The sequence below is a fragment of the Poecilia reticulata genome, chromosome 21, assembly GCF_904066995.2.
Source record: "Poecilia reticulata chromosome 21, P_reticulata-male-v2, whole genome shotgun sequence".
Lineage (NCBI taxonomy): Eukaryota > Metazoa > Chordata > Actinopteri > Cyprinodontiformes > Poeciliidae > Poecilia > Poecilia reticulata.
The window spans coordinates 19,480,122-19,505,238 of record NC_088850.1 but is presented as its reverse complement, the minus strand read 5'-3'; the positions used below and the strand labels follow the sequence as shown (position 1 = coordinate 19,505,238).

At 42.0% G+C, this 25,117-nt stretch overlaps 2 protein-coding genes across 3 annotated transcripts in view; both read left to right on the top strand.

Moving 5' to 3' along the window:
• LOC103457812 (forkhead box protein N3) overlaps nt 1-6,524 on the top strand; it is an 80,407-nt gene extending 73,883 nt beyond the window's left edge. The window contains exon 6 of the mRNA XM_008398224.3: nt 943-6,524. Coding sequence (XP_008396446.1) covers nt 943-1,492 — 550 coding nt within the window. The 3' untranslated portion in view covers nt 1,493-6,524. The remainder of the gene's footprint in view (nt 1-942) is intronic.
• Nucleotides 6,525-9,593: 3,069 nt separating this feature from the next.
• On the top strand, nt 9,594-16,621 carry gtf2a1 (general transcription factor IIA, 1). 2 transcript variants are annotated; one of them, XM_008398225.3, is made up of 10 exons: nt 9,594-9,769; nt 11,097-11,198; nt 11,281-11,452; nt 11,632-11,696; nt 13,208-13,283; nt 13,411-13,535; nt 13,627-13,731; nt 13,826-14,134; nt 14,247-14,336; nt 14,936-16,621. In XM_008398225.3, exons 1-10 carry the CDS (start codon nt 9,740-9,742, stop codon nt 15,041-15,043), a joined length of 1,182 nt encoding a protein of 393 aa, XP_008396447.1. In that variant the 5' UTR covers nt 9,594-9,739; the 3' UTR covers nt 15,044-16,621. The 2 variants fall into 2 exon arrangements, with proteins under 2 accessions (XP_008396447.1, XP_081458828.1); XM_081602702.1 differs by having other exon boundaries at nt 13,823-14,134.
• The last annotated feature ends 8,496 nt before the right edge of the window (nt 16,622-25,117 follow it).

Below are 25,117 nucleotides of genomic sequence, written 5' to 3'. Positions count from 1 at the left end.
TTCCTTCTTCGCGAAGATTTAGCGGTTGTTGGGTTTCTCTTTTGTCATTGGTTAACAAACCATGAGCCATTTCTCTCACAAGTGCAAGACTAGACATTTGTTTTGGTTGTATTTACCCAGAATGCTTTGCGCTCCTTCCAAGTTACCATTGATAACTTGGTAACTTGTTATCAATGGTAACAAACTATTGTTACTATTGTTACCATCTGCAAACCAAGAAGCTTCTTTGATTGAAGCTTCTTGGTTTGCAGTCGTGTCATTGGTAAAAGGTCTGCTTCTTTCCTCCTGAAGGCATTGGGTTTTATTTGTCAAAGTAAAGGGCAGTTTGCTACAAATATATTGTCCAAATTGCTGTATCCTTATTCTTACACTTCACACAAAAAATACTTTGTGATCTATCAAAAACAAAAAATTCCCCTAGAATGCATAAAAGTTTATAGTTGTATCATGAGAACATGTTGAACAGGGTTTGAATGCTATACCTTCAGTGTTAAATTGACGTGTTCTGATGCTGCACCTTTGTGCTGAGCAGGTTCCCCAGGTTTAAAGCCGCTCAGAAGGCTCAGTGTCATCTGAAATATGCATGGGTGACAGTCTGATGACTGCAGACCTTAAAAGGGAAAGGCTGACTTTTTTATTTTTTATTTTCAGGGATACAAGGTTTTTATCGGACTTGAGAGATGTTCACCTCAGGCCTAGAGGAGTGAAAGATTACCTCCTACCTTTCTTCTACTTCCCAGCAGTTTCAGTAGAACATGGCTCCACACTATCAGAATGTGGATGTAGTGATGGACTCAGACATGAACATCCATAACTACTTAAAGATAATTACAAAGTCAGCCTTCCATCAGCTGTTCCTGACATGTGCTATACAACTTGATTAACTTGATTTTGACTTCCTGACCAAAGAAGTAACATTATCCTCTCCTGTTCCGTGTCCAGATCTTCCCTGGGAGATTACCTTAGCCGGGGAAAGGACAGCCCATCCCGCTACTCTCCCACCCTCTGCGGCGAGGACCTCCAGGACGACCACACCTACAGCACCGCCAAGTCCCCCAGCAGTCTGTCCCCCTCCGAGATCACCAACCCTTCCTCCGCGCTGGAAGACGATGACATCATTGCCGTGGAGATCCAGTCGGACGTCAAGCCGGAGCCCCGGGAGATCCCGCTGGACTCTCACATAGCCACAGCCGCCGCCGCCTACATTTCCCAGCAGCCCCCGCGCGGACAAAGACGCAGCTCGGCGGCCGGAGCCGGGACTCTGCCGGGCAGCAGCCTGCCCTGGACCAAAAGCCGAGCGAGGGGCATTAGCGACACGCTGCCGCTGAAGAAGCGGCGCGCGCCGGAGAAGCCGCCGGAGAGCGACGACGAGGAGATGAAGGAGGCGGCAGGGTCGCTGCTCCACCTGGCCGGCGTCAGAGCCTGCCTCAACAACATCACAAACCGCGCCGCCAAGGGCCAGAAGGAGCAGAAAGAGACCCTAAGAAACTAAAAAAACAAACAAACATACGCATTCAGACACCTCCAAGCACGCACAGCCAACACACACACGTACACAAATAGGTCAACAGGTAACGTTACTACAGCATTAGTCTCGACAGACACTCGTCATCTCCCTCTATCTATCTGCAGGGCATTAGGTGAATCCTACTTATTTGTGGCAATATCAAAAATCAATGTTTTCCTACATGTTCAGCAACACTAACATCAATGGGTATCTCTCATGTGTCTATGTTGGGTTTTTTGTTGTTTTAAAAAGGGGATGAAAGCCATAAAAAAAAGCATGTTTTGTCACTAATTCGGGGCGAGCAGAGGAAGTACGCCGCGCAGCGAGCGGAGGATGGCTGTTTGTCCTTTCCTGGTTTCGGTTGTTTTTTTTGTTTGTTTTGGGTTTTGTTTTGTTTTTTTTCCCACATTGAATCTGTAGCAATCTCTCAGCGATGCCAGCAAACGCGGCGGAGACCCACCTCTTCTGGAGGGGCGGGGGCATCGCTCTCCTACACCCACGAGCACAAACGTGAGACTGTGCCAAAGATACGCGACCAGGTTGCTTCATGTAGCCGATGCGACAGCCGACGGAGAAGAAGGAAAAGGAAAAAAAAAAAAAAACCGGAAAAGGCATCGTAGTAAAGAGCTAAAGAGAGGAGTGACCTCAAGTGTCAAAGTAAAACCCAATGTGATGTATATTCAATGCACTTAAAATTATTTTATGCCACTTACATGGAGAAAACATGGTTTATTTCGAGAGCACTCATAGTATTTAAGAATAAAATATCTTAAAATTAAAAAAAAAATAGAAAAAAAAAACGGTTATGTTTATCACAATAGAGACAGATAGCAAGCCGGGTCTGAGGCAATATCTCCTTCATTTTGTTGTTCTTGTTGCATCACGTAGACGTCGTCCTTGAAACTCGCTCAGTACCTCCGTTCAGAGATCATAGCTATACCCAGTAGCTGCCACAACTTCCTGTCCAGCCGACACCAACTTTCCAAGTCCGACCAGCTGGGCTCGGGCCTCTCCTGTCCGTCGTGTCCCCGTCTCTAAACCCTCTCACTCTACCTTCATAAAGATATAAGCAATTTGTCCTGCGCGGGCAACTCTGTACAAAGGTTAGAAAATATTTTATTTTTTTTTCCCTTTTTCTTAATTGAAGCAATTTGACCTGCAGGACTTTCTCAGTTATATTGCATGGGTGCTTGTAAATAAGATGAGAAGCAAAATCTTTTTTATTCAAAGATTCATGTAAGATAAACGATGTATTTAGCATGAAGCATGACTTATTTTCATATAAACCTTGATCCTAGAGGAAAGGAAAAAAAAAAACGATTTTTTTTTTTTTTCCCGCCAATTCTTATATCTGTGATTATTATGGAGTTTTCTGTTTTATTTTATCAGGGTTTTTTTTTTTTGGGTTGTTTTTTTTTTGGAGTGCGCATGTCTTCAGGCAGGAACGTAGATCAGAGACCTCCACCCCCGTAGAGGGGCGGGTGGTGAAACCTCTAGGCTTCGGCTTTCAGGGCCAGCAAAAGCGCCTCTTTCGAGGGGTGGCGGGATGACGGGGTGTAGGGTGGGCTTCCCTCTACTTCTGCCTACACGTTGGTCTTGTTTCTTTTCAGCGTTTTAGTTTTTGATTTGTCGGAGTGGGCTTTTCAATGACATGTCTTCAGGCAGGAACAATTAGAAAACCCCCTTTGCACCCCCTTCCCCAAGGGGTGCCACCTCTGAGCTTCGGGTTCAATCACCTCTTTTTGGGGAGGGTGGGCTTCTGTCTTCCTCTACCTGACTGTCTTTCTTTTTTTGTTTGTGTTTTTTTTTTTGTAGATTTTTCTTGTAGGTGTTCAGTATTATCCCCACATCCCCTCGCCCCCCGGTGTGTCACTACAGATCTCGTCTGTGGAGTGTGTGAGCCAGTGTGTCTGAGAACACACACACCCTTTAACGTTGTGCCTGCCTCTCTGCCTGCCGTCAGTCGCTCTATTTACATAACAGAGCGCCACCTATATTTATTTATAACAGTATTGTTTTGGGTTTTTTTGTTGGTGGGGGGGGATTTTTTTTCTCTTTTCCAGCGTGTAGATGTACATGTGTCCTTACTTTCCATTGACATTGTTCAGTGTAAATGTATGAATCAGTTGGGCATGGAAAACTCTGTAGGTGTCCTGAATAAATCTCATATTTCTCCCCCCCCCCTTCGAAACGGAAAAAAATGGCTACCTTGTAGGAGACGAAGAGGAAGAAATGTTGTTTTCTAAGTTAAATACAGTATTTTAAATTCTTTAATTTAAAGAGAGGTTTGCTGCCATTGTAGAGGGCAAAACACGGTAGGAAACTTTAAAGGGCATATATTATTATTATTTTTATTTTCTTAACGTCTTTCTTACCAAAATCAAGAAATGTGTAAAGATTCTGCAAAGTGATGACGCAGCCAAACGTTCCCGAAGAGCGACGCCAAACACAGGCATCAGTGCGAAATACAAAGGCACCAAAGATGATGGTAGTAATAGTAAAAAGGGTCCGGCTTGAGGTCATTACGTGAAAAATTGCGATATTAACATAAGGCCTAAGTTTCAAATGTCTGCCTGGATGTTTTTGCTTATTTTGATTGTACGCAGTTCTTTAAATGTCCTGTGAGTAAATATATTTGCCCATTTATCCGTAACAACTGGAACTTTCAGTATCTAGCGAGTTATTTTTGCAATTTACCGTCTATTTAAAGAGAGCCCCTCAGATTAATTTCACTCCCTGCTACGGCGGGGATGAAATTGCCGTAATAACCCGATATTGACCGGAAAGCGCAGCATCTCCCCTTTCAGAAACCGTTGGAAGTTTTCAGATTGTGTGACAGAATTACAGTACTGCAAATTTGGATGGATCGTAGGCGCTACATTTGGTCTGGAAGGGTTAATCATCCAGTGAGGAGGAAGTTTAGAGAAATGTCTGAGAGCTGGAGCTTAGAGACCTAACAAACCGACACCCCAGAGCGGGACTTAAAAGCAATTTCAAGATTGGTGGGCCTGTAATTCATCACAATTGTGACAAAAACACTAGCAGTAATTCAGATTCCGATTTCTCCTCTAGTTCTGACCAGTGTTGTTAATCTGATGTCCTTAGATTAGCTAACTTTATGTTAGCAAGTCATGCACACATTCAGTACCTGCTTTTGTTGTGGTTCAATTTCTCAACAGTGGCGTAGCTGTACAAATTGGGATTCCGAGGACGACTTTTGTCGCAACATTCAAATTCTCTAAAGGCCTTTTTGCACCATGTGGGTCGACCCGGATTCACACCTGGGTTTGACATCCCGGCCAGTCCAGTTTGAAGTCAACCTAACTAGAGAGGTCTGAAGTTTGTCCCTTAAAACATCATGCTGTTTCACACTAAAACAGAACTTTAAGGTAATCCTCATACGACCGGGCTGCAGTTATAGTTAATTTTTCTTCATTTAGCTCAGACACGGAAAAACAGCTGAAGCTATTTAGCATTTTGTACTGACATATAAAAGAAAAGTAAGTGTTGTACAAGGCAGAATTTTCTTATCTGACACGCTTTATGCTCACAAACAACAAGCTACTATTGACTGCATAAACTGTATTTTATCACTTTTTCTCAATTTTGGGGTTGTTCCTTTGCTTAAGTCAAAAAATTCCAAGTGTTTCCAACATAGAAACTCTTTCAATTGTATTTGTCTCCAACATGCAGCTACACACGCTAGACAAGTCCTGGTTAACAAGGCCTATCAGACACCATACATGGCGCTTCCTGTTTTTAGATAATTGTCTATTTTAATTTTACTGTCAAAAAAACGAATTGGATTTGTTTAGAAAAACAACGCAAAGGCCAGTTAAGATTAACTTACCCTGCACACTTTCAACATTTTGTATTTTTAAACAGTCCTTGTTTTGTTTTGATCAGAAATGATGTAAAACATTAAAGAAGAGCACGTCAAAGTGGTAATTTACTGTCAGCTGGGGTTGTTTAGAGTAGTAGAGACAGAAGAGGTGTGTGTGGTGTGTGTTTTTTTTTTTTTTTTTTTTTTTAAAGCTGACTAGACACAGCGATTATGAGCAGGTCGAGACGGAAAAACAAATGCATGTCCCATTCACCGGTATGCTCCTTTTGCCACCTGTAGCATGCATCGCTGACTTTCCATTCCGCGCATACGGAAAAAAAAGGCTAAGAGGAGACGCAGTCAGAGCGTCTGGCTGTGTGCTATCCGTCTTGTTTCTGTCTGAGCGGCCCCGGGTCGATGATCACTCGGCTGCATTTGACGTAACACCCCCCCCCCCCCAAACACACACACACACACACACGCTTGCATTGACGAGTTAAAAAAAAAAAAAAGAGCTGGTTTAACAGACGCTTGTTTTTTTTTTTATAGTGCGACTCCCCTTGTAGTTTGCCGTAAAGATGAAATCTGGCTTTTAGCGTCCTGGAAAAACCTCAAATTAATTTCGTTCCACTGCCTGAAAAAGCGCTCGAGACGAGTGATTTTAATTTTTCACACCTGCCGAACAAAACCCATTCATAAAGAAATGAACGGCTTTTGCCAACTTTTTTTTGTTGTTTTTTTATAGTTTTTAATCCCTGTTGTTATTATTATTATTATTATTCTCATTCAAAATTCCTTAGAATACTGCCATTGTTTCTGCAGAGCTGAATCTTGGAAAGCCATAGGTTCGAGATGTCAAAAGTCGAAGCTGTCAATGATCTGCGAGATGTGATTCGGAGTGCACCCGGGTGTTGGTTCCTATTTTTATTTTCTTTTTTTGGTTTGTTTTTATCTCAGTAAGTGTTCGGTTCTCTCCTTATTGTGCAATCATGTTGCCAAAGAATGATTTCAAGACCTACTTCATCACTACATGTAAATATCAACGTTGTCCAATACCGTGGCAAAAAATATATAAATGTCGTTTTTGTTTTCTTTGTTGTTTTGTTTTCCATTTTCTGAGAAACTACGATGATGTTTATGTGATGTATTGTCTTCCAGTTGGTTGCAATAATAAAAAAATACAAGTTGCAGAGACGCTCGGCTGTTTATTTCTCATTGGATGGTGATTTATTATCATTGGACGAGTATTTCCTCTTGTTTTGGATGCTGTGCAGATGGAAAGATTATTGCTCTTACTTTTGTGTCTTCAGACAGTTGTTGTGATGTGTAACCGTGGCAACAAGGTGGCACAGCAACGGGGTCCTCAAAGTCAGAGGCGTCTTCAAATTTGTTGGAAGACTGACTGCTACCTGCTCACTGGATCGTATGAGTTACAACATTTGATTTTCTTTTGAGATAAACTATTTCTAAACTCAACTAAATAAAAGTAAGAAATCTGAAAGTTTGCAGTGGCACATAAAAGTATTAAACCCTTAGATTTTTTTTTTCTTCACATTTGCTCATATTGCAACCACAAACTTTATCTTTACTAACGTAACAAACCAAAACAAAGAAGTTTGTGACCGTGAAGTGGTGGGAAGATCATACATAGATGTTTTTTTTAATTTCACAAAAAGATTAAAAAAAAAAAAAAAAAAAAAACTCTGATTCTGAAAAGTGTGGCTTGCCTTTGCACATCTATAAACCGAATCTTTTGGCCGCCCTTCTTTTTAAGATAAGTTCGAGTTTTGTCAGACTGAGTGCAGAGTGTCCGGGAACGCCAGTTTTCAAATTCCAAGAGATTTTCCTTGCCAAAAAAAAGCAAACACACACAGCATGATGCTGCCACCACCGTGTTTCACCAGCTGAAACTTGTCGTTAGGGTAACGCCAGCTTTCTATCACACATACTGTTCTGCATCTTGTTTTCTTTTTCTATCAGTTCTTAACGTGTTTGCTGCGTCTCCTACGTAGCATGTGGAAAACTGAAACCAAAACTTAAAATCTGATCTGCACAGACAATAGTGGTCAAGTCAGCAGCTTCTCCCACTTGAACTGCACTTTAAAATAAGTAACTAAAATAAATTTCATCTCATTTTCCTACATATTATTGTTCAGTCACATTAAATCCCAATAAAGTAACAAGTTTGTGATTGTATCATGACAAAATGTCACATGGGCGTGAATATTTTCATTTAATTTTTTTAAGCACTGCATATTCCGCCACACTTCGACTACTCGAGGGTAAATCTATTGAGCTGACCGAAGACCAGTGCATATTGGGTCTCATTTCATCGTTTTCCACTCCGAATCTTAAGTTAAATATAGTCGAGCACTAGCCACGAGAAAGCAGCAGGCCTCGCTTCCCACACTTGCACGGCGGCTCCCGGCTACCGGGGGCCCGCCTTTGTGAGACTTGAGAACTCTTTAATTTGCTCTCCAGCCTGACCCCAATCATTAACCTCGCATATTCCCCATCAACAAGGGTCTTATCATAACCGGCGCTCCTCTTCCCAGTTAATTATTCATTTACCTCCTCTAATCGTTTAAGTTCAATACATTGCGATTAAAGTCTTGCCCACCTCCACCTCGGGGAGAGAAGTGTGTGTGTGTATGTGTGTGGAGGGGGGGAAAGAAACAGTTAGGAGTACCGAAGAAGAGTTCCTCAATGCCTTATCAGTCTAAGTGGTGCCATTTCGGAGTCGTGTGGCGGTGGAAGCCCATTCATAATTGAAGCGGAGAGACCAGCTTAATCTTGAGCCACTGTGCAGCACGCTCCCACCACAACACAACTGGAGCCAGCAGCTCCTCTGTTGCTATGCAACTATAGCAAAGAAGAACAGGGGTGCGTGCAGTTGGGGGCGGGGGTAGGTGTGGAGGGGGGCGGGTGGGGGGGGGAGGGGGGGTGCACGTTCTCAACATCTTTTAGAGGGCATGCTCGGGAAACAGCCGTGGCCGACTTTTTTCTGCTTAATCACATCCACAAACACTCCAGATGAGTCACATGGCCTCCGAGCATGTTTCACCTCAAAATCTTGAAAGCAGCAACCAGAAAGGTGAGCGGATTCAAGGGAACGTGGTGGATGACCTTCTTTTTAAAATAAAAAACATAATGAAATAATAAAAGGGTGAAACTCCAAAGCGTCAGGTGGACCGCTGCAGAACGGGTTACCTTCCTCATTTTCCCCCCCAATCCATATCATCCATAACCATAGAATGACCAGCGAAGCAAGTTTCCATGGAGACTGAAGTGGAGGTTACGGTTCTCCTGTCAGCTTAGATTTATTGCAAAGGTTTTATGTATATATATTTATTGTTGTTGTTGTAAATTTCCTCAGATACTCACAAGATGTCTGCATATCACGATGAATTTTAAAAAAAACAATCACTTTTCTTTCTTTTTTTTTTGTTAATGAATGCCATATAAAATAGTTGGATGCTATGATATTGTGCTCTGGAATTGGAAAGAGATGCGGTTCTCCTTTTATGTGGTGTGATCGCCCTCTGGTGGCAGCATAAAATAACTACATGAAAAAGTGATAACCAAGCAAGAACACATCCAAAATAAATGCTTCATCTTAATTTACCCATTTATATTCCTTTTGACTGATGCTGATGCTAATCTTGACATTAATCTGAATAAGAATCTGTGGAGGGAGCTGCAAAAGAAGAACGTTGATTCAATTCAATTCAATTTAAAATATGTGTCATTATTTATTTCTTACCAGAAAGTTTTTTTGTAGTAAAATCTACAGAACATTTCTTTTAAAAAGTATTTTCGTCCATTATTACTATTTATGGGATTAAAAATATAATGATTATTAGCATTATAATCTAGGCCTTGTGGGATTATTATTAGTGGTAAATATCTTCATATTAACATCTGAGGTAAACTATGTCTACTTCCTGGCAAACTGTGATTAATTTCTGACATACATTAAGTCTTATTATTTGCAGTTGGCCTAATTAAATAAATTAACATCACAAAGCGTTGCTAAACTAATGCGACAGTCGAGTTGTATTATTTACCCCCTTGTCACGTGTGAACTACGTTTCCCAGCAGTCCCCGTGGCGATTAGTCATCGTTTCCCACGTGCACTCTCGCGATATGCGACACTTGACCCTGCCCTATGTTCGGCGCACTCGCAGCTCCATCGCTCAGTATATAAAGCAGGACAACGACGGGAGGAAGACGGCTGGGGAGTCGCAGCCCGGGGATTGTAAATAAGACCGCAAAAACTGTGTTTTATTTACAAAAGCGATACCGGCTCTTTTAAAAGTACCGCTCACAGTCGTTTTAAGTCTTTTTTTGTCGTATTTTTTGGCTCTGTCTCTCGCCAATTTCCGTGTGGTTTGTACACTACGCGTATAATGGCGAGCTCGGCTAACTCGAACCAAGTGGTAAGGATCAATCTCCGAGGACTGTCAGTGAGAGGGGAAGAATTGGGGGGTAAAGTTTATTTCTCGCAGTCAGATGAATATGCTGTTACCAACTCACCACTGTTTAAGTCCATTAAAATGACAGAATCAACGCTCAGTCAAGCAGCCATTATTTTCATTTAGCGAAACTCGAGTTGTTTAACATGATACCATTGCAGGGGCAGAATTTAACAAAAAACACTAGAGTTAAGTTTTAAATGCAGATTAGGATTAAAAGTTGTTTATTTTGTTAGGTTAAAGCTTTATAAATTAAGTTAGTTTGATTTGTCTGCTACAATTTTTTTTCTTAGTTTTTTGTGTTGGTACTGGAGATATGAGATAAGATATTTAACGTTTAACTGGTTAATATTAAAAGACTAATGAAACGCAGATGTACCCAAAGCACAGTCACCATCCACTCTGGCTGAAATAAGCTTAATTTTCAAACATTAAAGCCTCATTTTGTGGAAAGTCTTCGACGCTCAGTCAGCTCTCATCTTTGTCCACCATTTCCACGACGAGAGGGCGCCGAAAAGACGTCCTAAACCACACATTTTATCCATAAAACGCCAAATAAGTCCTGCTCCCTAACGTCAAAGCCAAATTGCTTTTGTCTAAACCGAATATTTTAGGTAAAAAACGGTGGATATCTCCTCACGAAGCTTAGAAGAAGGCGACTGTTTGCGCTGCTCCGTAAAATGGCCTCCCCCGTCTGCTCTCCTCTCTCGCGCTTCTGGCCCTCCTCCTCTCCGCTGCCTGGTTTTATAGCGCCATATTGGCCGTCTAATATAGACTGGCCGGGATGGGACGGTGCTACACGACGCTACGTCACTGGCTCTACATATAAACACCACACTGTGCTTTAAATAGTGGAGGAAACCGACGGGGGCCGAGTGGGGAGGGAAGGAAGGAGAAGACCGAGGTGTCCGCTGCGGACATCGGGGCAGTGCGACGCAGCGGCCTCGGTGGCTGCCCAGCGGTGTTGTCGAGGACATTTTAACACTGCCGTGTTTGTTGTGAACGCTGTAGCTCAGTGCTAGGGGTTACACTGGAGCTGAGCTGCTGCCATTATCCATCAGCTATACGTTCATAGCAATGCTTCCCAGCTGGGAGACTATGTATTTTAACATGTTAAATTCAACATTAGCATCTGATTCTGGCTATTTAAAAGGCATTTTTAACATCACATCCTCAGTTGTTTTTTCTCCCAATTGCCAGTTATTATTAATCTGACAAAATGTGTTAAACATCAGTTTAGCCCTCTTTTGCTTCCTCTTGAAAATAAAATGTTTTGTTTGCCTCCTCCAAGCCTAAATTATACAGGGGTGTAATCGAAGATGTGATCAACGAGGTACGGGAGCTGTTCCTGGATGAGGGAGTGGATGAGCAGGTTCTCCTGGAGCTGAAAACGGTAAACCCAAACTACAGAAACAAACCCCCCCCCTCCCCCACACCCCCTGTTAGTCCTCTAAACCGTTCGTTCAATGCTGCAGCTGTGGGAGAACAAGCTGCTGCAGTCCAAGGCAGTGGAGGGCTTCCACACGGACGAGCAGGCGACCCTGCAGGCCACTCAGCAGCAGCAGGTTCAGCACATCCCGCAGGTCCAGCAGGTGACGCAGCCAACGCAGGCCCCGCAGGTCATCCTGCCCCCCCAGCAGCAGCAAGGTTAGCTCCCAGGAGTGAAAAAGCACCAGCATTAAAACACATTCTTCATGGAGATGCAGTGGAAATGAATGCATCTTTGATTTATGAGTAGTAGTAGTAATAACAATAATAATAGTCGCCTTGGGGGCCATGATGCTGAGCTGAACATGCTCTTTTTTTTTTTTTTCCTTCCCCCACAGCAACCCCGCAGCAAGTCATTGTTCAGGATCCGAAGATTATCCAGCACATGAGTGCAACGGGGATGGTGAGGCGCTTTTTAAGTTAATCTCACATTTATACATCTTTTATGACTTGCTCAATGGGAATGATGCAGGTTTTTAAAATGATTTTACCAGTAAAACATCTGACAATGGTGGCAGTTTGCCACAAGCCAGGTGGCAAACAAAGCAGCAATGGGGAACAAAACAAATATGAGGAAGAAGGTGCTCTGATAAGATGGCAACAAACATGTACAGGTCAAGCCAGCTGTTTACAAGTGATGGTGGCAAGGAAGCTTTATTTATGTAAAATGGAAATAACCAGCGCTCCAAAGATATGTAAAGGTTTTAATGTGGGCAAAAAGTAGAAAATGTTTTGGCTGTCAACAGCTTGCACGCTTTCATTTTTTTTCTTTTTTGCCCACATTGAAATGTTTACATATTTTTGGAGTGCTGGTTATTTCCATTCTCTGTAGTTCTTCAGAACTGAGCACCCATTTACTTTTTCTCTTCTTTTTTTTTTTTTTTACTTTCCTCCTCAGCCACATTCAATTCATACATTAATACACATCAAAACAGATTTAGATCAGACAGGTTTAAAAATAAAGTAAAAAAAAAAACAAAACTAGGTTGAGGCAATGACAAATAAACAGATTTTTGACCTCGTTTTTAAAGATGAGAGTGGAAGTGTTCCTGCAATGAACCAGAGGCTTATTCCAAATTTTTGTAAAAACTGAAGACTGCAACACTTCAACTTTCACCGGACAACCCTAAACATGAAGCCACTGTAGAATCAAACACAGAATGGCCTAGTCAAAGTCAAAACCTGAATCCTGGACGATGCATCGTCCCAGAAGTTATGGGAATAAACAATATTACTGTTATTTTCGAGACCATTTTCCAGTTATTTAATGCTAACGGCATGATAATGCACGTTCACCCTCCCAAAGACCAACAAACTTTTAATTTATATCAAACATTTAACACTGGAACTGGAAGACATGTGAAATATCCAAAATAAATAAACAAAACAACAAATAAAATGAACATTAAAGTCTCTGTAAACAACATTTTCCCTCAAAACATGGACTTGTTGAGGCCAGTGAACCAGACTGAAGAGCTTCTGTCATCCAGTCTTTGGTAGAAAGAGGAACACGAGAAAAACAAACAAATCGTGCAAATGAAAATTGTCAAGCTTGTTTTAATTTCTCATCTGATTAATTGATTCATTGCTACAGGCCTATTAAATGTATTAAAGTTGTGTTTGTTTTTTTATTTTTGTTCTCTCTGCTCCACCAGCTTTTATCTCGCTCATTAATAAAAATAAAATTGAAAACCTTATGACTTACCTGTTGAATAGATATTGTTCTTTTCCCTCAGACAGTATTTACACGCATTCATGACTCTGTGCTGTGAAACAAACGGTGCGTTTATCACGTCAGCCAGCAGAATAAGGGTCAAACTGTGTCTAGTTAATTTTTTTTTTTTCCTTCCCGTTTTCTACTTTTTAAATCCCTTATCTTTTTGTTTTGTGTGCACCCCCACCTTCCTCCTCTAGAGTGCAGCAGCCACCGCAGCCACTCTAGCTTTACCCACCGGGGTCACCCCATACCAACAGATCATCACCAGCCAAGGTAAGGCACTCGCACGCACCTGCACCAATATTAGCCTTTTAAACAGTTTCTATTTATCTCCAACTTGTCCTGGTCTTTGTCAAGATGTTTAGTTGTTTTTTTTTTGACTCTGTGTTTGCTGATGCAGGTCAGATCCTGCAGGTGGTGCGTGCTCCCAACGGCACTCAGTACATCATCCAGCAGTCCCAGCAGCCAATCGTTCTGCAGCAGCCGATGCAGCCCGGTGGCGTTCAGGCTCCCGTTATACAGCAGGTTAGGAGAAGAGGTCTTTCTGCATGTGAAAGCGACAAAAACAAGGCATGCTGGGTAAGTTTTTCACTTTTCTTTTTTTCCTGTTTTCTAGGTGCTGGCTCCCCTGCAAGGAGGTCTGCCCCAGCAAACCGGAGTCATCATCCAGCCACAGCAGATCGTCTTAGCTTCAGGAAACAAAGTCCAAGGCAACACGCAGGTCAGAGCTCCATCGCTCCAAAGGGGAGAGCCTCCACTGACCAACTGAGAGTTTCTAATGTTAATGTATTTGTAACATGCCTTTCAACCAGCAGGTGGTGCAAACCATGGTGCAGCAGCCCGGTCAGGCGGCAATGGCGGCGGCCGCTGTAGCAGGAGGGGCGGCGGCAGCGCAGGTCCAGCAGGTCCAGCAAGGCCAGGGCGCAGCTGCACCGCAGGCCCCCCCGCAGGTGCAGCAGCAGAGCCAGCCGCAACCTCAGGCGCAGCAGCCTCCCATGATGCTCCAGGTGGACGGGGCGGGGGACACCTCCTCCGAGGAGGACGAGGACGAAGAGGAGGAGTACGACGAGGACGAGGAAGAGGAGAAAGACAAGGACGGTGGCGAAGATGGGCAGGTTGAAGAGGTGGGCGTCCTTCTCTGCTCTCTGTTCTGTTACTCCAAACATGGCCGCCTTGTGTTGTCCTGGAGACCAGAAACGGAAGATTGACGCTGATGGGTTTTGGTTTCCGCTTTAGGAGCCGCTGAACAGCGAAGACGACGTCAGTGAAGACGAAGACCAGGAGCTGTTTGATACAGACAACGTTGTGGTGTGCCAGTACGATAAGGTGAGACACTAGGGCTGAAACGATTAATCATGATTAATCGATCGGTGAAATTATCATCAACTAATTTAGTAATGGATTAAAAATGCAGTTTGCTGAGATATGCATATTGAGAGCAGTAATTAAGCCAAAGCTATGCAAACATATCTACATTTTGCATATAAGATGAAAACACTTTTGTCTGTATTTTAGCTAAGTCTTCTCAAGGTTCAGACTTAATAAAATAATTCTTTATTGTTCCTTTTTAGGCAATAAAATGCAAGACAGGGATTGAATTATTTGTTTATTTGCATCTTTTCATGCATTTCCTATAATGTATAAAAAAAAAGAATAAGTGGTTAAACAAAGAATCTGTAGAATGTGCCATTTTAATACAATTAATTGTCAAAATAATCGATTAATTGGTAATTAAAAGTTAGAGATCGATTAATCATTAGTTGCAACCCTACTAGAAATTCCATCATTGTGAGGGAAGCTGTGTGATCCGTCTGTGTGCGTGAGATGAAGAGATTTGATCCCCTAAAAATGCCGTCCATCTGTTCTCTACGCCCCCGACTCATTTCCTCCCCTCCCCTCTCCCCGCCCCACCCCTCCTCCTACAGATTCACAGAAGTAAGACCAAATGGAAATTCCACCTGAAGGACGGGATCATGAATCTTAACGGCAGAGATTTCGTCTTTTCCAAAGCCACCGGAGACGCTGAGTGGTGAAGAAGGAAAACGGAAAGTCAAAAAGAAAAAAAACGACGACAACAAAACAAAAAACAAAACTCTAGAACTCCTCCTGTCCATTTAACAAGACAGTTGAGCATCCTTCCTTCCATACTCTGTGACTGGAGAGAACTCCTAGAACCCAAAGGATGGGGAGGTACCGTAAAAGAAAAAAACCTGGATGTCAGCCTTGTTTGGGGGGTGGAAACACTCAATCTAGGCCTTGCGGGATGAGAAACCAACAGAGGAAGGAGGGAGAGGCTGGAAATGAAGAGTTTTCTTTCTTCTTTTGTTTTAGTTCCGTCTTCATCCTCCAGGGGGCTCTTCTGCCTTTTTTTTCTGGACAGAATTCACACACAAAAAATAAGCATTTCACATGAAACAGGTGTAGTGGACCAGGGCGAGGTGACCCCCGTCCGGCCGCAGGAGGACCGAGGTCGTTCACAACAAGCCCATAGATGAGAAAAATAATCTTTCTACTGCACTGTAGTCGGTTGACTGGGTTGACTCGTGTCTACGTGGAAGTCCAAACTTAGTGCCACCAGTCGAATGCGCTGCCTTCTAGAACGATCCCAATCACCTTTTGACCTTTTTGGCTTCTGTGTTGTTTTTTCTTCTTCTTCTGTTTTTGTTGTCGAGTCGTAGTTTCTCATCACGTTTAGTCAAAAATGGTGCTCCGGAGTGTTTTATTGTAGTTAATCTGTTATTGTTTTAGTTTGTTTTGTTTTTTTTAAGTTAATGAAGAACAAGAAAGTAAAATAACATCCTTAAAAAAGTTTTAAATATCTCTCGAATTTAAATATTTTCTCCCCCTCTTCTTGCTGCTCTGGAGCTTCATTCCATCTTTTACCCCTCCAAAAAGCAACAAACTAAAAAAAATTCATTTAAGATTTGTATAAATGGGAAGTTTGCCATTTCAGTGGATTGTCTCCGCTCTTATTTTAATTTTCTGCAGCCGTCTAAAAGAAAAACAAAAAAAAGAAAAATTTGCACTGTTAGTTTATCAATGTGTTGTGAGGTCAGCCAGTTCCAATAATCAATAATGGCGTCTCCTGTTCTATGTGTGTGTGTGCGTGTGTGTGAGTGAGTGAAAGAGAGAAACTGACTGATTGTACAGACGTTGGAAGCAGTGTGAATGTGCGCGCCACTCCTCCCTGGAAGGAAAATGAGTTTCGTCCCTCCCCCCACCGTAACGTCAACGCGCCACAGTAAAAAGCGTAGAGGATGGTGTTCTCTTACCTATTTATTGCTAAAAGTTTGTGAAATGTTCTATTTTTTCAGCACCGAACTGTGCTCTTATTATTATCTCATAAGTGTTCCTTTTTATTCTTGATTTTTTATTTTTTTTTTCGTCTGTTGGTTGATTGAAAGCTACATGACGTTGTTGGAAATCATTTCATCCACTATATGTTCTCCTGTGCTTTCATTATACTCAGAACTTTTAAAATGATACGTTTTCTATCACTGTAAGTTTAACTTTGTGGGGAGTTTGGGGGGCAGGGGTGCTGTGTGTATTTCTGCAGTTTTGTTTTTAGTGCCCCGTCACAGCAGTTTGAAATAAAAATGTTTCTTGACTCATTCCTGGAGTTGCTTATTTCTCAACATTTCATATTTCAATCCTAGAATTGCATCGTTCACGGTGGCAGCACATCTTTGTTATACTTTATGTTAGCAATGGCCAGGCAGCAGTTTGAAAGAGGAGCAGCAAAAGCAAATGAGGTGGATTAGCAGTGGTTGCTAACACCTGATGTGTCATCCAGAACATGTTACTGTGGAGTAGCGTCTGCTCCCCTGGAATGTGATGACGGTGATAAACCTGGCATACACCAACAGTCTTCTGTCAGAGGCCTATTCAGATTAGTTGGAACACTGACTGCTGCTGGAGGTCCTTTCTGTCCACAATGATCCTGAAGACACCTGGATGACATGCCATGACATTTATTTTAGAATAAAAGTTGTTTTTTTTAGATATATAATTTGTGACTATTATCACAGATTTCCTAAAATTCACTTTAAATTTCTTTGGAGTCACAAATTTATGTTATATAGAACAAATTTTATGAATGTATAAGTTTTTGGGTTTCTGTCATTTTTGGGGGGCTGTAAATAATGACAGACTGGTAGTGAGTTTCTCCATTTTAGGTAATTGCTAGCAAAAGTGACCTACAGCTGTTTTAGGGAACCTTTAGATAACTGGTAAACAGTAGCAAAGTTCAAAAAGCAAGAATTCAGATTGCAAAGTGAATTGTGTAACTAGCTGAAACTGTGCTAACATGCCTTTCCTCTTGGGTTTTGCGTACAGCTTCGTCTACGGCGTGGTGCGTTAATCCAGCCAGCTTGAAACAAAAGATGTGGATCTGTGTTTCTGCATCTCTCTGTCACAGACTGACACTGTAAGGACAATTTGCAGCAGACTCTGAATTAGCCATTGGGCTGGACTTTTGACTTTTGACTTGGGAGTTTTTTTTTATTCTCAGCCAACTCTTCCTCGAACATCTTCACAACTTTATAACTCCCACCTAAACCATCTCAATCCCTATGACGTTCCTTCAGCGTAATCAGGAGGAAATGTGTGGTGTTCGGGATTATGGCCGAGTCAGAATCTACTCTGGGAGTTGATTGTAAATGGATTGGAAACTAAATGAGGCATCCATCTCATTTCACAAGGCTTCACAAGACCCTCAGACAGACCCAGTGGAGGAGTAATGGCTCCCCAGCTGCCTCTGATCAAGTGGCTCCTCCTGACCACTTCAAGACTGAGCTGCTGGCCAGTGGAGATGTTTACCTTTGGCCACAGTCACTGCTAATCAGCAGCGGGTGTTGGATTCAGTGGAGTTTGTTCAGGAACTGTTGACTGTTGCATAGTTTTAAAAATAAGAATCAAATGGGGCAAAGACCATTCCGGTTGTACTATTTCTTGTCATGCTGGACCTTCTGAATTGTCTATATCTATAGACTTGGGGTGCAGGGGGTTTTACGCATGTTGCTTTAGTCAGATGTGAACAAATCTCAGTTCATCTGTGGAGTTAGCTTAATGTCGTATTTCCCAGAGAGAGAAGGAGGAAGTTCAACCCATCTCCTTCATCAATCGTAATCGGAAAGGATCATATCCCCAACTCTAACATCTCTCTGCCTGGCTTTCTAACCATGCAGCCAGACAAAGACTGAAAGAGGAGTGGCAATAGCAAATGAGGACGCAGAGGCTTCAGGGGGTTTTAAGCTAGCGTTGGTTACATTTGAAGCTGTCTGTAATTACAGGGGTCTACACCAGATATCTGGATGTGATGATGCCTCTTCAAAGCTTTAAATATTGTGTTGCATTCTTGCTCCTTACCTCAGTATAGTGCTTCCCATTAAGCAAATCTTGAGAAAATTAGAAAGAGTCAAAACAATCCTTAGAAATCAGCAGGCAAACAATTAGAACCATTCTTTACGTAGCTCTCAAGTTTATGTTCATGGAATTTTTTTTCTTTCTTTCTTTCTTTCTTTCTTTTTTTGTCACATATTTCCCATATTTTTCTTTGTTAGGAAAAACAGTGGAATTTCCGGTATGCTTTCCATGTGTATGGAGATTACAGGATGTAATGGAGAGGGCTTATTTTTATTTATTTCTTTTTTACAGCGTGTCTATGGAATATGCTATGACCAGGATTTATTTATTTTTTTCAGAATATCCGCTGTTAAACCTAAAACAAATTCCACTACTTCTCCCTCTAAAGCTTGACACAAGGAAAAAAAAACACATAAACAAGAAAAAGTGATTTCGGGCATTTAGCAAACTTCACTAGCCAAGCTTGTGTATTCATTCCTCCGACCACTGGTGGCGCTGTACAAGTGCTGTCTGTGCATCACTTTTGCGTGAAAACGTGATATTGAGTTACCAGATAGCGGCGAGTTGCTTTACGTTCAGGTTCCTTGGATCCTTCTGTTCAGGGTTGGTAATTGTACCACTAGGACTTGTTTTAGGTCCCATTTAGCCTATTTCACCACTTCTACGATCACAGAACATAACTCCTTAAAGGAGTTTGATTATTTTTTGATAAGTTCGTGTACAAAACCATTTGAGGTCCTGAAGTAGGACTACTGATTATTTGTGGTTAATATTTTAGGGGGTCTTTAACAATTCAGCTTAACTGTCATTGGCCTATTTATTTATTTATTTTAAGATAGGTTTTTGACATCTTTTTAAATGCTAACGTTTGTAGCATTGTTAGCACCTATGGCGCCTGGGGTTATTTTCAGTTTATGCTAACAGAATACATTTTTAATTAATGACTTAATGCTTGTTGCGCAACAAATGATTAATAAATTATTGCCAGAGGTGAAAGTAGTACTATGACAAAAAATATAAATGTATATATATATATATATATATATATATATATATACACACACACTATTGTGCACAGAAAGGTAGCAAGCTTTTTACTTGCGCGCACACACACACAAGTGTATATGTGTGTACGCATACACCTACTTAGAAATGCTACTCTGTGTTACTGACATCGTGGAGATTCCTACACACGTCTACATCTTGAAATAGCACAGTCTGACCCAAACTCTTGCCCGAGTTGTTCTTGAAATCTGCTGTTGAAATACAATCATGAAGCCTTTTTATCCCCAAGGCTCCTGAATGACACAAGCCAAGAACTTCTGGGTTCAATAAAATTATGTATAAGTGCAGGTCTGGATCGCTCTTCTGCTTTTGTTTCTTATGTTTGGTAAAATAGTCACAGCATTAAATTGTCTGCAAAAATTAATAAAAATAAATATAAGTCACAGACTGTTCCTAGCACTGGGCAATGATTAATACATGAATAATCCTAATGAATGAATAGTAATTAAAAATAGTAGTGGATAAAAGGCTTCAGAACATTTATACCACAGCAGGTATGGAAAACCACAAAAGCAAAAATTAAATTATATACAAATCTATTAATCTCTTCATGTTAAATAAATAAAAAGTATAACGTTTTATTTAAATATTTATGTCAGCTTGAGTCATGCAGATCTGATCTGATCATTTCCATAGCAACAATCAGAAGCAAGGCGTTGCACCAGAAGTCTAGTGAGCTCACTGGTGAGGTCATAGATGACATTATGTACATCACAGTAGATCAAAGAAGTTCTAATGCTTGAATACTGGAATCTCTAAGCATCAGTGAGGATCCAGACATTTCTTGGAGTTTCAGATTTGTTTATAGCAACAATGTTCAGTTTTGCGATGGTGCTTGTTCCCCTGATATTCCCGGTTGGTTGGGGCATTGGACATGCCGTGACGACTGGGATGAAGAAAGTGTGCAATCGTTTCTTTTCAGAGAAGGATTGCAATGAAGAAAACAATCAGGATGAAGAGGACGATCTGTTTTGGAAAGGATTTCCATCCACTTCCAAAGAACAAACCGACCTGGCTGGGGAGGTTTGTTCTGAAAAGGCGTTGGATGTTGGGACCTCGGACTCCATCTCGTCCTCTGTACGGGACAGTACAGAGGATGATGGTACTGTCTCTGGACAAACTGACCCGGCTGGGGAGGTTTGTTCGGAGATGTTGGTACACCGTGAAGGTGAGACTGCAGTCGCAGAAAAATCTAACCTGGCTGGGGAAGATTGGTCTGCAGCTGATCTCGCAGCCAAAGCTGTGGCTGAAGTGACAGCCAAAGCTTTGGTTTCGCTGGTCCCCTCCTTGCAGGAGAATCCTCTGAAGGCCACTTTCACAGGGTCCTTTGAATTACAACGTTCCCCGGATGGAGAACGTTGTAATTCAGATGAAAACAGTGTTGCTCATTTGTCTGAAAAACCATCTCTGAATGTAAAGATTTCCATTGCTGTTGAGGTTTCCTGTTCCCCTAACGTTAATTCAGTAGCTAGCATTGGCTTGGATCTGCTAGATGTAGGGAGGACATCTGCAGGACCAGGACAAGCGGAGGATAACTTCTTCAAGTTCTACGATGAGCTCCAGAACAGCTGGGTGAACGCTGCTTTCCAGAGCATCCTAAACCTGAGCGTCACCAAGCTGTGTCTCGCTAAGGAAAGGGTTTTTCTGGAGGCATCGTCCATCCCCTGCTGTGGGAGTCTCATCCTCTCAGCTGTCTGTCAGCCTGGCAAGCATTTTAGTCAACAAGACCTTTCCCCAGTTCTGATGGAGCTGAGGGAGAAGAAGCTGCCATCAGACATGGGAAAGGACTATGACATAAAAAGTTTGCTGGAGTCTGTGCTGGTCTGGCTGGATTCGTTTGGCGGCGACACAGAGAGAGAGTTGTACGACAACGACTCCTGCTCTAACTGTGGAGCCACTTCCCTCAGGCTCCTGAACGACAGCGCCATGGTTGCCCTTCCACCAGTGTTATTTTCAACCAGTATATCTATACTGCTTGAATACTGGTTGGATTTGGCGTGCAAACGCCGTTGTTCAGCCTGCGGGTCACCTTGGCAGAAAAAACACTGCCTGACCGATAACAAGGTTCTGATATTTTTTCTGCACAGGTTGACCAGGAAGCACCAAACCAAAGCCACTCAGACCATCGATGTGCCTGCAGAATGTGGGACGGAGACGTACCACCTGTCCTCCGTCATCTGTGTGGATCCAAAGCTGACAGACGTCTACTGTTACTTAATGAAGGGAGAACGAACCGTGAAGGCAGACAATGAGCATGTCTTCACTGCAGACAGCGACTGCAGTGAAGACATGTCCAACAACGGTTTCATTTACATTTACAAGAAGAATTGATCAGACACCAGAGGACAAAAGGTAAAAAGATTTGACAGGTTTCCTGTTTGCAGGTTTCTCTCCGGGCACTCCGGTTTCCTGCCACAGTCTGAAATCTCCACTGAAATGATCCAGTAGGCAGAGGTGGACCCTGGAGGGGGGTCCAGCGGACGGCGCCGGTGCAGGGGGCAAAGAGCACTGGGGTTAGCACCGGGAAGCAGAGCCTCGGACAAAACACAGGGAGGCGGAGGAGCAGCGGGAGACCCTGGAGGCGGCGGAGGAGTAGCGGGCGGCGCCGGTGCAGGGGGCTAAGAGCACTGGGGTTAGCACCGGGAAGCAGAGCCTCGGACAAAACATAGGGAGGCGGAGGAGCAGCGGGAGACTCTGGAGGCGGCGGAGGAGCAGAGGGAGACTCTCTCTCTTTCTCCAGCCTAGCATCATTACCTGTTTGTTCTGAAGATCCTGCAGCTTCCACTTCTCTTCCTAACATGGCGCCTCCTCACCCTGACTCTTATACTGACAGGAGGAACCACAGAGCTCTGTTAGGTTAAAGCTCATCTTCTAAAGTTGGGATATTTTTCCTCCAACAGGTTCCAGAGGAATCACCTCAAACCAGATGTTGGACTGGATTTAATTTCAATGTCATTTGTGAATGTTAGAGCCTCATTTTCAAAAATGGAGCTATAAAGGTTGAAAAAGGTTATTATTTTGGAGAAAATCTTATCAACATCAATATTTCCTCTAAATAAGAGGCAAAAAACAAAATTGTTTGATAAAGGAAAAGCCTCTCAGACTCTGAGCCGACAGCAAAAAACTATTTTTTATATTAGACAATTAATTTAATTTCACATAATTATTGCGGTAGAAGCCATTTGTTTGTTACTTAATGAAACATATTTACCGTGTTTGATGTTTGTTGTGATTAACATATACTCACAAAGAACGAGGTAATCAGTCCAAATTTGTCGTTTATTGAATGTTCAGAAACTACAGCGGCTGTGATGCGCCATGTCGAAGGTAAAACAATCTGAACAGGTGATCAACTCTAAACCACTCACACATTTTTACTCTCCGTCTCTCTCTGTCATTTAAGCAGACCCGTTGCCAAGGCAACCTCCTGCGCTCCACAAGCCGACCAGAGATTATGTTAAAAACGTTCAGTCCATTACGATATTAGGTTTTCAGGCTTGATATTTATTTTGCGATCATTAATAAGCCTCCACTGGTTGATTAGTTAATTTTAAACTCTTGCTCTGCTGGTTATTTTGGTAATTAAACCGAAACGCACAGAATTGCGCAACTCCTTGTTGAAACAATAATCACTGAGATTATTATTGTTGATGGATCATTAATTTGAACACGTTTTGTTGATTTATTTTGTTGTTGTTCTTTAATAAAGTTACGAATGTTTTGATAAGGACCCAGAGGAGGACGTGCTGCTCTCAACGCCCTGGCGCCGTTCAGTTTGTCACCTCATGCTAAGATCGACTCAAAACCCTCAGCGATTGACGTGTTGGAGCCCTGCTGTATAGCACGAACAGTTCAGAAACAATATGAGATGGGAAAAAAGTTATTTAATAACTGATTAAGTTGTGTTTTAGAACAACTTGAATTAGATTCTTAGCAGCCCACATGGCCAGGCCAAATCATTTCTGGTAAAAGGTTTTAATGGCATTGATTTTTTACAGCAGACAGCTGCTCCCCTATGTTGCAGGTACTGCGTACCCCCGCTAAATCTTTTAGGGGTACGCAGTACCCTGCCGTACCCCCTTACTTTCACCCCTGATTATTGATCTAGCTAATTTGTGACTAATGTAAAACTTAAATCTTAATGTAATCCTTGGATGTATGAAACATTCCTGGAAACTATATTTGATTTATCTGCTGATTGCTGATAAACCTATAGGACCATTTATTAATTAATTCAATACATTTCTGCAATTGTTCTCTAACAAACTTCTGCAGACTTCACAGATAAGTTCGGTTATACTGAGATTAAATTACACACAAGTGGACTCAATTAAGTTTTATTATATTTAATCTAGGGGAGTCAGAGTAAAGGGGGTTAAATACATATTAACGGCAGACTTCCCTGATTTTTGTTTGCGAAACAAATTTTGTAAACCCTATAAGTGTTGGTCTGTCGCATAAAATCCCAATAAAAATATTTCAGTTTAAGGTTTTAATGTTGTAAAATGTGTAAAAATTAGAGTGGGATATTTTTAAAAGGTAGAAGAAGTGAAACCACTTGCGAATCAATAGATGTTTTAACTCTTCTTTCCACTTTACTTGTCACTCAAGAGCTTTCTTGGAGAGAGAGGAGCTTCACAATGACCGTCCAAGCAGCATAAGGAGTGACGACATCAAGGCAAGGACTTCAAGAGCTAAATCTTACTCCAAATCCTTAATACAACCACAGCTTTTTTTTCCTTCAGTTTTTTTGTGTGTAGAAACCAAATCTGTTGCTGGTGAGGTGCATCTTGGGTCATGCCTTGCTTATTTGAGGAGCAATTCAGATACTGGTTTATTTGTAATAAGGGGAAAGGAATGATCGGCGGATCCTGAGAACGAGCAGGAGGAAGAATTTTCAAATAAATGGAGTCTCATTCCGTCCAATAATTAGACTACGAGTCTACCCATGTTTCAGAGTGAAATTACACATAATCCCAAATAGGAAAACACTCTAAAGTTCATGCCACCGTCTCAAACACCTTCCAGTTGCTTTGTGTTTCTCCAACGTTTACACTGACTTTGATTTCAATCTTCTTTGACTGAACTGTGAGCTGGAATAGAGGAGAGGCCCTCGTGAAAGCAGCCAGGCACATCATCTCTTCAGCTCTCTAAAGATCCACATCTCAGTGCTGGACTGCTTTTAGTGACTGATTGGAAGATGTAGAAGATGTGGAAAATATAGACGCCTTGTTAGAAATTGTACGGTCCTACTCAAGTACTGATTGCTATGAGCTGATGTGACTCCTGTTTTTTTATTAAAACTAAACCTTCCAGTTTCATGATTTTGGGTCATTTAGGTTTAGTAATGTGGCACATTTAGCAACCCTGGCTTTTAGGGGTAGTTCATAAATTTCTTTGTGTGGTCAAAGCTTTGGGGAGGTCATTCAGAAAGCCAAATATGCACTCACTTTTCAAAATGAGCTTGGATGTGCGTTTGAATCATTGTCCAGTTGGACAACCATTTCTCCCAAACTCTCAACATCTGATGAAGACAAATTGCTTTTGGTGTCCAGGAACAATCAGGGATCCAGCAAGGCTATTGTGGCACCAGTGTCTCTGTCCACAATGAAGTTAACTTACCATCAACGTGGCTTGAGAGGGTGTAGCCCAAGAAATAATCCACTGCCCCATAACTA

Bases quoted from the DNA above. Each gene is read 5' to 3' on its own strand.
- gtf2a1 (XM_081602702.1), top strand. From the start codon at position 9,740: ATGGCGAGCTCGGCTAACTCGAACCAAGTG. The intron at 11,199-11,280 runs GTAAACCCAAAC...TCAATGCTGCAG, and splicing joins TTCTCCTGGAGCTGAAAACG to CTGTGGGAGAACAAGCTGCT. The intron at 14,337-14,935 runs GTGAGACACTAG...CTCCTCCTACAG, and splicing joins TGGTGTGCCAGTACGATAAG to ATTCACAGAAGTAAGACCAA.